Source organism: Hemiscyllium ocellatum, chromosome 25 (genome assembly GCF_020745735.1).
Source record: "Hemiscyllium ocellatum isolate sHemOce1 chromosome 25, sHemOce1.pat.X.cur, whole genome shotgun sequence".
In the NCBI taxonomy this organism is placed as follows: domain Eukaryota; kingdom Metazoa; phylum Chordata; class Chondrichthyes; order Orectolobiformes; family Hemiscylliidae; genus Hemiscyllium; species Hemiscyllium ocellatum.
Window position 1 is genome coordinate 26,150,852 of NC_083425.1, and position 13,255 is coordinate 26,164,106.

At 37.8% G+C, this 13,255-nt stretch overlaps 1 protein-coding gene across 1 annotated transcript in view; it reads left to right on the forward strand.

The window, feature by feature from the left end:
• The window catches only part of kif19 (kinesin family member 19), a 220,882-nt gene that overhangs the window by 148,534 nt on the left and 59,093 nt on the right, over positions 1-13,255 (forward strand). Inside the window, exons 5-6 of the mRNA XM_060844824.1 lie at positions 1,203-1,339; positions 12,092-12,217. Of these exons, the coding sequence (XP_060700807.1) occupies positions 1,203-1,339; positions 12,092-12,217 (263 nt within the window). The remainder of the gene's footprint in view (positions 1-1,202; positions 1,340-12,091; positions 12,218-13,255) is intronic.

Genomic DNA, 13,255 nt, shown 5'->3' on the forward strand with positions numbered 1-13,255 from the left:
GCCCTGGGATATGCAGTTCTTCCCAATTATGCTCTAGCATTATTGCTTTTGCTTTTCCTATTTAACTTTTTTCTCTCTTCTTTATTCTCTTGATCATGTCTTAAATGACCAGACTTACTGTGAAGCCACTGTCTGTGAAAAAAGACAAAGAAATAAAATAGATAGAAATTGCAGAATTTAGATTTGCACTTGATCATTTTACAAGTTGCAAACTTAACTCAAATGCTATTCGCAGTACATGTAGAATTAATTATTTGTGTTCTGAGCAGGGTATAAACAGCAATTTTTTCTATGCATAAATTTGTTCAAAATTCTCCAATAGGGAATATTACATTTTTTCTTGCTATTTTTTGTGGTTAATAAAATATGGCCATAATTTCCTGTCAAAATTACAGGAAGCATATTGTGCACCTCATTGTTTTACACACAACCAAAACAGTAGTTTCAGGTGGGGCGTGTGCTGTTAAACTCAAGTGCAGGTAGTTCTGCTATTACATGGTAGTTGCATACTTGTGTGATCCCACATTATACAAAAATCACGCAATACAAATACACTTAAAATATTGGCAATGTAATCGGGTTATAGCCAACACACACTTGAAAAGTTTGCATTTTAGAAAAAGTGTTCACTGTTCACCCAATTGCATTAATGAAAGATACATTATAGCAGAACTACCTGGACCTAAATGTTGCTGTCTGAGTTATGACTCATCAGCATTAGCGTTGCAAAATCAGCATCCACTCGCTATCTGCCTCCCACAGAACAGCACCAAGTACACCTTGCATCATCTAAACTTGCCACAAAATTAAAGTTTATTCAGTTCATTCGAATGACTTTTTTAATGACAAGAGAAAGTGATGATTACTGTCAGTCAACCTCTGACATTCTGAGTTGGAGTCTCATTCATTCAAGTTTCAATTACTGCTGGAGCTTTTCAAAATTATTGCGCTGTTCATTTCAGACTCATTTGACTTAACTGGTAGAAATGCATCTGTACTTGCTGCTATACTCAGATCTCAGGTGGCCTGTTTCCCTTACTTCAATGTGATCAGCCCACATTTGCAACAACTTGCTGTGCAAAAACATTAAAAACCTATTGGACAGCTTCCATGATTTGCCCTGCTGCAGAAAATTATACCCAAATAGCTTGGGCAATCAATTTTTATATTAAAAAATTGACTTATGTATTTCATTTGTCTAGGTGCTGGGAAAACATACACAATGTTGGGAACAGATTACGAACCTGGCATTTACGTACGAACACTCAATGATTTGTTCAAGTGTATTGAAGAAACTAGTGATGATATGGAGTACACTGTTTCCATGTCATACTTAGAGGTAGGTGTATATTAATGGCATTCAGGGCACCTTCTCCATTGCTGTTTGCAGGACACAGAGGAAGTTTTGTAACCATAGAAACCTTATTCCTCTAAACAGTTGCATTTCAGGTGTAATTTCACTTGTTTTACTGTCAGGATCAACTTCAGGAAACAACTTTTATCCAGAACATTCTCACTTCTATCACTATCAGAGAGCTCTTGGGGTACTATAATTCATACTTGATGGAGATCACTCAACCACTCATTCCTGGAAGTTGTGTGAGGTTGGTACAAGATGACATTCTCTCATTAGTTCTCTCTTATTTTGTTGGGAAATGCAAGTGATGGAAGTAGAGCTCTAGAAAGTTTCTAACTTGAACATTTCCATATTACATTCCTGAGCATGTCTTAGGTTCATACAAGCTCAGCCTGCTACTCATATTCTGTCCTGCAACAAGTCCCTATAAACATTGACTCCTACTTATGTTGGTTCCCAACCTCACAATCCACAATTCTTAACATTCTCATTTACGTGTTCAAGTTTATCTGTGGTCTTGCCTTATGTTGTTTCTTAGCGAGTTTTGAGCAGATTTGTAGCTCAGGTTGAGGTTTTGGATGTAGGTTTGCTCACTGAGCTTGGAGGTTCATTTCCAGACGTTGTTTCTGTAACCACTTCCAGGCTTACATCCCCCAAGGACTTCGCAATCCACCCACTCTGAGCTCTTGTGCAGTTACCATTTTTAGTCACAAATTGAACCATTTTACTTTGAAACTCTAGACTTTCTTTTACAAATCCTCCCTTCTCCCCCTTCTTTTATGATGTTCCTTAAAACCTAGCACTTCAACTATTTTCAGTCACTCATCCTAATAGCCCCTTCCTTCTCTGGTGTTAAACTTTATCTGATTATGCCAGTGATATGATGAAAATGTAAATTTGTAGGCCCCATAGATTTTCTTATAACACTCGTTCAAAATGTCAGGAGAAAACTTAGACAATAATGGTGGATGTATTCCACTCAACATTTTTCAGAGGCTGAAATGAAATTGTAAAATACTATGGTGGAAATTGTAGATCAGACCCTGCATTCATGTTGTTGGTGCATGATCTCAGTCACTTGTTCTCTATTTTTTAACCAATTTGTAATTTATTTACAATATATGTGGAAACTAAACACATCACGTGATTTGGCAACTGGATACCCCTCATTAGAACTTGAGACAGCATTCCACGTTATTGGAATCAAATCTTAAGAGGGCAAAGCTAGTGAATTACCAACAAATCTACACTACATCCTGACTTTGAACTACACCATTGTCTTTTCACTATTGCTGGGCAAAACTCTTGTAACTCCCCCAAACAACTACACTATGGGTGTACTTGCACCATATGGACTGCACTGATTCAGGAAGGCAGCTCACCACCACCTTCCCAAGGGTACATAAGGATGGTAACAAGTGCTGACTTTGCCAGTGTCACCTACAACCCGCAAGCAAATAAAACAAATACAGCAGCCAATGACTGCACAGTTTTGATTTATAGAAACCTGCTGCTTTTCTTTGAATCAGGCTGTTGATGGATGCTGGCCATGTATTTATTCAATACTCATTTGTTCCTATAAATGGGCTATTGGTGCCAAAATAATGAATGCCATTCAGTTATGAGCTTTAGTTAAACTATTTTTAAATGAAATTTAGACAGTAGTAAGATATGTAGCTTGATGATGTTGCTTATGTTCACATTTAAATAAATATGAACAGAAAGAAAATCAGAAGTGTTTTAGTTTATAATTTCATGTTTTTTTCTGAAAACATTGATGTAAGCTCCTCTCACACCCAGTTGCACCTCCTTGCTATTGGTTTCATGACAGGTTGTTAAACTGTGGCTTGTTGTCTTTGAGATTATTGCCATGGTGATGTGATCCATTGGATGCAGCATAAAAGCACTCCCAGCTGATTGAGTATGCTAACGCAATAGTAGAATTTGTAACAGGAAGCTAGGAAATGCCAACAAGCCTATTACTTAAGTAAGTGACAGGAGCATTGCAAATATAAAGGTGCATGACTCTTCAAATATTCTGAGTATTTTTTACAAGTACTTAAAGGGACGGCTACAGAGTCAAATTTTGTCTTAATTATTAATTTCCGAAGGAGCTGGGAGAGTGGGGGTTAGCGACTCTGATTTTCCACCATAAGTTTGTAAGAACAGTCCTGGAAATGTGACAAAACTAATTTTGAAATTTACACCCTAACCATGCAGATTTAAGCAAAAAGTCCTTGTTGTTTAAATGCACACATTTAAAGTCAATTAAATAGGGTAAAGCATTAACTGCCACCATTGTAGTGAATGCTAAAGTCACCAGTTACAGAATGTTAAGTGCTCCATCCATTTTGTGCCAGAACAGGTTTTCAGTGCAGGGGAAGTGATTACACTGGTGATAAGTTCCATTGATATCCCTTGGGTTCCCGAAGAGTACAAGAGAGTTCAGGTATAGTTGGTAAGGGGGACATTAACAGACTATAAATGGAATTCTTCCAGGCAGCAGTGTAGTGGTGATATTCCCTGACAAGTAGTCCAGAAGCTAACATTCAAGGAATGTGGCTTCAAATCCTACCATGGCAGATGGTGAAATTTGAATTAAATAAAATGCTAATAAATCTAATGATGACCATGTAACCATTGTCAATCGTTATAAAGCCTATCTGGTTCACTAATGTTCTTTAGGGAAGAAAATTTGACACCCTTACCTTTAGTGGCTCACACGTGACTCCAAACACACAGCACTGTGGTTGATTTTTAAATGCCTTCTGGGTAATTAGGAATGGGAAATAATGCTGGCCGAGCCAGTGGTACCACATGTCATGAATATATTGAGAAAAAGCAATGAGAAATGTTCCAGCCAGGGTTAAAAACAAAGACATTAGCTCCATATAAACCATCTAGCAAGTAAATGACATTTATCTGCCTGTTCTAGTTATTAGTGTCAGACATGATGCTAAACATAGTGGGATTGAGTTTCCACTTGGCTCTTCTGGTTTAACTGGAGTAAAAGATCATGGAATTTTAAGCATGCACGGTGATAACAAAAATCAGATTTCTGCAATCTTTTGTGCTAATTAATTTTTTAAAAAATCGAACTTGAGGTTGATTCCATCCACAATGTTGACTGTGCTCCCATGATGAATTAATCCCTAAAAGGCGTTTCTGCTAACCGTACTCCTTTATAGACCATACCATCCATATAGGCTTCTGGTCTCTAGAAATTAAAAGCTGGTTCATTTGGCAAAAAGGTGCTCTTAGAAATTGTTTATAAGTTTTTTTGGAATGCAGCTTTATTTTTAAAGTTCACTAAAAACCTGGCTCATCCCCAAAGAAAACAAATATTTTCATAAATTTTTAAAAAGTCATTTTCAATCATTTTATCTTGGTTTAGTCACAGATGGCTCGCAGACCGACTCTGTTGTTAAAGATGTGTAGTTTATTTGTGATAAACCCATTTTCACCAACATGAATGCAATCGTACCCAGTTCCCAATCTTAATTATGTCAAGGAATATTTTTAAAGTAATTTAATTATGTTTGAAAATGTTTCCTGACCGCACTTGTTCATGACTGATTTTACATATAGTGTTTGCAAATTAGCATGAGCAAAATCTCAAGAGAGAAAAGAAATAGGTGCAATTTTAGGTACAATTTGCACCAGACTGGTGATTACGCACTTTGTGGAAATATTGCTTTACTATAGCCCAATCAGCATTTCCTCATGGTATTCTATACAAAACAAAACATTCACTCATTCGTGGAATATGAGTCCAGTTCCAGCTCAGACAGAATGGATGAAGGTTGTATTTTAGTGCAGTATATTGTTATTAGGTTTCTTATCTTCATTTTTTGAACACTGGGGAAAAAACAGCTGTTTTCAATGATGCTAGTGAAATATATTTTAAAACACTTTGGCAACTGAAATCATTGTGTGGAGATGGGCCTTTGCTTTAGGTGAAGTGACACTGTTGCTACCTGGCAGTCTCCCATCTGGATTTGGGCCTAGCTGGGTGGTATCCCAAGCTTGCCTGATGTGCTCTGCTTTATACAGAGATTCATCTTTTCTGTCTAGGTGAATACTACATTCCAAGATGAAAGGTCAGTCTGTTATTATACTGCTCTGCTGTGTCACACAACTTCAGTCTTCTCATCTTGTTTGGAAATGACCCCAGGTTTTTGGGTGAATGTATTGTTAACCTGATCCCTGGAAGGTTCCCGGTTGAAAGGCTTTTTGAATGCCTGTTATTTCCTTATCTGATTGAGATAACTATGCAGCTAAGCCATTAAGTATAGATTTATTGCATAATTGTTACATCGATTGCTCATAGGAGTATTAATCAAATTCTTAGTTCATGATATCATTTAATCTATTTTCTTCCAAATTGTTCACAAGTAGCTACCATATAGGACTAAAATTCTAAACTATTTAAAACCTCTGAGAAAAAAATTATTATCCTGGCTTCCTTCAATGAGAATAATTATTAATTTTACACAAAGCAATATTTATAACTATACTTAACATGCTAAGTAGGGTGGCACGGTAGCACAGTGGTTAGCACTGCTGCCTCACAGCGCCAGAGACCCAGGTTCAATTCCCGCCTCAGGTGACTGACTGTGTGGAGTTTGCACATTCTTCCCGTGTCTGCGCGTGCAGGTCAGGTGAATTGGCCATGCTAAATTGCCCATAGTGTTAGGTAAGGGGCAAATGTAGGGGTATGGGTGGGTTTCGCATCGGCGGGTCGGTGTGGACTTGTTGGGCCAAAGGGCCTGTTTCCACACTGTAAGTAATCTAAAAACAAAAGTTACAAGTGTAAAAATTTATGATGTAATGAAAGCTATTTAAAATTAGAATAGCTCCAGTAATTTCTGGCAGTTCAGACTGATTAATCCTGCTTTCAGTTATCCTTACAACTGCATATTGAATTTATGCTCCTTTGTCTCGGCTTTTATGTAAACCTCCAAACTACTTTTGAGAAATTGCATATCAACATTCAAAATAAAAGTAAAAATTAAGTCATTTGTCCTTTATGCCTGCTCACCTTTCAATAAAATCATGGCTGATCTTTGTGTTCCAAATTCCACATTCCCATCCACCTCCCAATAAGCATTGATTCCATTACCTAATAGGAATCTATCCATCTCTGCCTTAAAAGTATTTAATGATACTACTTCCACCACATTCTGGAAACGAACTTCCAAAGTTGCCCAACACCTTTAAGAGAAAAAGTTTCCTTGTATCAATGCTCTAAAAATAAAACCTCTCATTTTAAAAGTGTTTCCTAATTCCGAACTTGCACACAAGAGTAAATATCCTTTCCACACTGTTATAAATTTCAACCAAATCACCCTTCACTCTTCTGAGCTGCAGTGAATACAACCTCAAACTGTTTAATCTTTCTTCATAAAACAACCCATTTGTTGTAAGTATCAGTCTAGTAAATGTCCTCTAAACTGAAACAAATTTCTAAACCAGTAAAGGAAATGATAACAGATTGTATTTGTGCAATACAAATTCACTACAGGCTCAATATACTCAATCATATACCTTTTTATTTTTGTATTGCCTTGTCTTGGAGGTGGAGATGTTTCTCTGTTGATGCCAGTCATCACACCTAATCCTGCTTCAGCTGGAAGCATCATATTGTTTCCTTTCACCTGGCAATGTGAAGATGATTTATATACAAAGTTAAAAATCACACAGCACCAGGTTTTAGTTCCACAGGTTTATTTGGAAACACTAGCTTTTGGAGCGCTGCCCCTTCATCAGGTGATTGTGGGGAATAAGATTGTAAGACATAGAATTTATAGCAAAAGTTTACAGTGTGACGTAACTGAAATTATATATTGAAAAAGATCTGGATTGTTTGTTAAGTCTCTCAACTTTAAGAATGACCATGTTGGTTTCAGTTCTTTCATATGTAAATCACAGAGCTTTTTTTTAAAGTTACATTCTCAAGAGAACTCTAACAATTAGTGACTTGTCATCACAGGTAATGTATTGAAGGTGTGAGGTTCCCTGTGTAAGACTGTCTGTGTCACAATGGTCAGGCTGATTCTAATCTAACAGATGGATTTACAGAATCTTATATGGATTCATCCAATTTTTGAGCAAAGTGAAATATAATTCTGCAAGTACAAATTCACCGCACAAACTTATTTGTATATGTGTGCATGTGGGTGTGTGTGTGTGTGTTTGTGTTGGGGGGTGTGGGAGGAGTACAGTTATGAGTGTCTGTGAGAGAGTGTGTGTATGTGAGTGTAAAGGGGTATAAGCCTGTGAGAGTGTGTGTGTGCGGGAGTGTATGTGTGAACAGATGAGAGAGGGTCTCGTGAGTGTGTGTCTCAAGGAGACTGTGAGTGTGTGTGTGTGTGTGTGTGTGTGTGTGTGTGTGTGTGTGTGTGTGTGTGTGTGTGTGTGTGTGTGTGTGTGTGTGTGTATATAGTGCAGTGGAATCACCTGTAGTCTGACATGATCCCAAGGTCCCGGTTGAGACCATCCCCATAGGTACTGAACTTGGCTATCAGCCTCTGCTCAGCCACTTTTCATTGTTGCCTGTCCTGAAGTCTGCCTTGGAGGATGGTCCCCTGAAGATCTGAGGTTGAATGTACCGGACCACTGAAGTGTTCTCCGACTGGGAGAGAACATTCCTGTCTGTTGATTGTTGTGCAGTGTCCATTCATCCGTTCATTGCCACAGCTTGGTCTCACCAATGTATCAGGCCTCAGGGCATCCTTGCTTGCAGTGTAAGAGGTAGACAACGTTGGCTGAGTCGCATGAGTACTTGCCACGTACACAGTGGGAGGTGGCCCCACTCGTAATGGTGGTATCTGTGTCGACATTCTGCCACGTGTCTTGCAGCGTCTACTGTGACAAGGTTGTATGGTATTGTCAAATCATGATTTATGTAGATTTTTTTTTATCTCTCTAATGATAGATACTTAATCCTCTTTCCAAAAAATGCAAAAAACATGGATAATGAAAAGATGGAAATTGTTTGTGACTTAGATTTGGTAAATATTATTAAAGAAAAAAAGAAAGCTCTGTTATATCCCAGAAACACCAAGTAAAAGTGTTGTCTTCAGAATCAGTGTGTATGGTTCAGAGTTCAAGCTATTGTGTATCAACTTGAAGGCTGCTGCTGTTAAGAAATGTTTTATTGTCTCTCGATCTGACTGTTTGAAATGCCATTTTATCTTATCCTTGACAAGCATGCTCCACAGTTGATGCTGGACTAGATTTACAAAACCTAGGAGATTCCTGATGCTAAAACGTTACTTAGACATTGTGCGGTCACAATGGAGAAGAAGCAGAAATGTGAACCTGAGAAAAATTGCATGTGAAATACAAAATAGCTTGTGTTAATCTCTTTCCATTATCAAATCAGATTGTGATGATGCCCAAAATGTCCATAGGTGGTTTTTAATAATTGCTTTAATTATAAATGATATATCATGAAGTGCAGCCTTTAGCAGTTATTAATATAAGCATTTGTAGGTCTCTAATGTGCAAAAGTGCTAGACTCTGGCTATTTTCAAAGAGACAGACAAATCCTATTGCAAAGTAATGAGTTGTCAAAAGATCAAGAGGGAACTAAACTCCAATGGTAGATATTATTTTCTTCAATAACTCACCTTTCTTTCATTCTTATTCTTGGAAATGCTAATCAACTGTTTCTTCTCTTTCTAATTAGACAACTCTCTACTCATGTATTTGCATCATTTGAGGCATGCATCCTTTTCATGTAAAGAATTGTTAATAGAAAATTATAAATGATAACTCCTGAACATTGTCTAAATCACAATCACTGAGATGTCAAAACTCACTGTGTTTTTTTGTATAAACAATTCCTTTTCTTCTTTGTTTTGAGAATGGTCTTTAAAGAAATCTGCTTATTGCAGGCTGCAGTATATAATTAACTGCACGTAGTTGCAGTTCCAAGATTAGTTTCTTTGTGTAAGTAAGAAATTAGTGATGTCACTTCAGTGGACAGCAACAGCTGCACAGAAACTGAAGAAAACAGATGGTGAGTCAAGTTTCATTGTTAATATGGTCAATTAAATGAATTGATAAAATGTTCTTGGTAGAATTTTTAGTTGTTGAACGCACCATGGGCAGACTATTATGTGGTCCCGAGGTTGGAATGTGTGGAGCTGTGGAATACTGAGGGAATATGAGTATTGCTAGGGAAAATCAAGTTCATCCTTTCTCCCTGGAAGGTCCTCTTGCTAACGCTGCTGGCCCGGGGAGACAGTCTCAATCTCTGCAGAAGAAATCCATCCACACTTTGATCAGGGATCGGCACCTCACCTAGTATGTCTGACTGGCCTCATTAACTCCAACATCACTTACTTAAATACCATGAAGGCTAAGGAAAAATGAGCTGACTTTCTCACTGTTTTTAGGTAGTAAGATGACACCAAAATTGGAGGTGTAGTGGAGAGCGAAGAAGGTATCTTGATCAGATGGGCCAATGCGCTGAGAAGTGGCAGATGAAGATTAATTTAGATAAATGTGAGGTGTTGCATTTTGGGAAAGCAAATCTTAGTAGGACTTATACACTTAATGGTAAGGTCCTAGGGAGTGTTACTGAACAAAGAGACCTTGGAGTGCAGGTTCGTAGCTCCTTAAAAGTTGGGTCACAGGTAGATAGGGTAGTAAAGAAGGCATTTGGTGTGCTTTCCTTCATTGGTCAGAGTATTGAGTACACGAGTTGGGTGATCATGTTGCGGCTGTACAGGACATTGGTTAGGCCACTTTTGGAATATTGCGTACAATTCTGGTTTACTTCCTATCGGAAAGATGTTGTAAAATTTGAAATGATTCAGAAAAGATTTACAAGGATGTTGCCAGGGTTGGAGGATTTGAGCTACAGAGGTTAAATAGGCTGGGACTGTTTTCCCTGGAGCGTCAGAGGCTGAGGGGTGGACCTTATTAGAGACATGGATAGGGTAAATATACAAAGTCTTTCCCTTGGGGTAGGGGAGTCCAGAACTAGAGGGCATAAGTTTAGGGTGAGAGGTAAAAGACATTAAAGAGACCTATGGGGCAACTTTTTCACGCAGAGGGTTGAGCTGCCAGAGGAAGTGATGGAGGCTGGTACAATTGCAACATTTAAAAAGCATCTGGATGGGTATATGAATAGGAGGATTTTGGAGGGGTATGGGCCAGGTACTGGCAGGTGGGACTAGATTGGGTGGGATATCTGATCAGCATGAACGAGTTGGATGGAAGGGTCTGTTTCCGTGCAGTACATCTCTTTGACTCTATGACTAATTAAATCATATTAAAGTCAAACAGGACAATCCTCAATTCAGTAGCTGGTCAGTCAGACCTGAGTCTTGGGTTGAGTCAGAAGTTTATATTTGCGTTCAGTGCTTTTTATTGGTGGTTTTCCCCCACTCATGGAGAGGGAGAGGGATATCTGGCTAGCTTTCTGGATTTTGGAGACCTGGGAGTGTAAACTGCTCTACTCTCAGTGTTGGGACAAACAATGCCTTAGAATATTCCAGAGTTGTTGTTGGACAGTTTCTTTTCCAAAACAAAGATGCCTGGTGCTAACTAGACTTAAACAAAAATCAAATTCAGTTTCTCCTAATCCTAACATGTTATTTAGTAACCAGTGACTGAAAAGAGGTCCGATCGACAGTTGATTCTTTCCCTACAATGTGGTAGTACAGAATTGATGGACTAAAGGGACTTTTTTGTACTGTACGATTCTGAGATTCCAAACTTCTATTTTCCAGTGTATGCATCAAAACAGAACAAAGGTAGTCCTTTCTTTTCTGTTATGGATAACTTGATGTAAACATTTGCATCATGGTCTGACAAAAAAGGTGCCTAAATTAGGTAATAAACATGTTTTTTTCATTACATGGTCTCAAACTCTGTTCAGTGCTTATTGGTGATACCAGTGCTTATTAATGTTTATTGCATTGTTGCTACTTTGCTCTACTTAGAAACTGTTCCAAAAGGGTGATAATCTTTTTAACTCGGCCTGACAACCTCTACTCTGCAAAGGTTTACTGAACCGCAGACAAACATAATTTAGTTGAACAATAAACAACTTAAAAACTTGGACAAACCTATATTTTCAGCAAAGTAAATTGTGTATCGGAACTCATTTACTGTACATGGGCCTGACTGCCACATAAGTCATGTTTGCCTCATTCCTTTCTGCAATATATTATAAGAAATCACAGGGATGTTAATAAGTATTCCACAGTCTTTCATCTTGCCTCAGCTATGCGCTTACATTTCTACAGAACTTAGATGACAATCAGAGGAAGTGCGTCAAGCTGCTGTATGTATTTTCTCAACATTTGGCTGTGCAAATGAATACTAAAGCTAAATCTGCACACTGAACTGGAGGTTCAGTGGCTATAGTGTGCTTCAGCAATACAAATCCTTGCATGAGCTTTGAAAGTCACAATTACCCTTTGCAGCACTTCAGACAATTTCCAAATGTGTGGAGTAATATTTTTGAGCTGAAGATCTTGTGTATTATGTAGACTCATTTCCTTTTCATCTTCACTGGCAACAGAATGGGTGCAGATCACTTGTGGAATATGATGCAGTGGACAAACAAATGATGGGAACGAAGAATGAAAGCCAAGTTTTATTAATTTTGCTGCCACAAAACCTTCTTCGATTTTGTCTTAAAAGACAAGTACAAAGATTTTCTGAACTATTTGTGATTTTCTTATATTCTTTCTTCTTTCTTTTCCTTCTCAGATTTATAATGAGATGATACGGGACCTACTCAATCCATCATCTGGCTTCCTAGATCTCCGAGAAGACTCCAAAGGTGGGATCCAAATTGCAGGAATTACCGAAGTGTCAACTATTAATGCCAAAGAGGTAACAGACAAAGGTTTACCATTATCTTTTGCTATCAACAGCAAAGTATTTCTTCTACAGTTCAGGTGGTGCAGGAAAACTGTGGTGAATTGTTCATTATTTTTGTACTGCACCTTACATTGATGTTTCATTAATCAGGGAACGAAGTGGAAGAAATTAATCCTTAAAATAGCAACAAAATGTGCACAAGGTCAAACAATTAGTACCCTTGTGAGACAGAAAACAGCTGAAAGAACCAGAGTAGATAAATACTTAAGGATGGTAAAGGGTTATTGATAAACAAATATCTAAAGGTTTGAAGAATGTTTGCCTTGTTCAAGTTACATTCTAGTTATACATATTGATTTGTCAAATGTATAAATGGGAGGTTTTTTTGACGCTTTTGGCCGGACTTCTCAAAAGTTATTTCTAATCTTTCTCTCTTTGCATCTTCCCTGCGGCTGTAACACTGTATTCTGCACTCTGTTCTACTACCCTGGTACACCTTGTATGGTACAGTCTGCCTGTATAACACACAAAACAACACTTTTCACCGTATCCTGATACATATGATGACAATCAATCAATCAAACGTGGAATTGCATAGTTAAAAATGCTTAATGATTAACAAACAGCAACTAAATGACAATTGAGCTCAGGGCCTAGTTAGACACAGGTAGCAGCTCATCAAAAAGCAGAATACTGCAGATGCTGGAAATATTAAATAATAGAAGAAAATGTTGGAAATACTCACAGGTCCAGCTGCAAGCATGGAGAGAGAAGCAAGAGTTAATATTTCAGGTTGCTGATATTTCATTTCATTTTCATTCCCCTCTTCAAAGATGTTTTGTGACCTGATGAATATTTCCAGATTTTTTTTTGTTTTTACTTAGGGGAGTAACTCAATGGCCTTTGAAACCATGTAGTTGTAAGAGCAAAACACCCAACAGTGTCATTTGAGATCAGCATATTCAAAAACAAAATCTCCTTCTACTGATATATTGATTGATTTACTGAGATGTTAATGATGCTTTGTAAATTAATTTTATTTAGTATTTG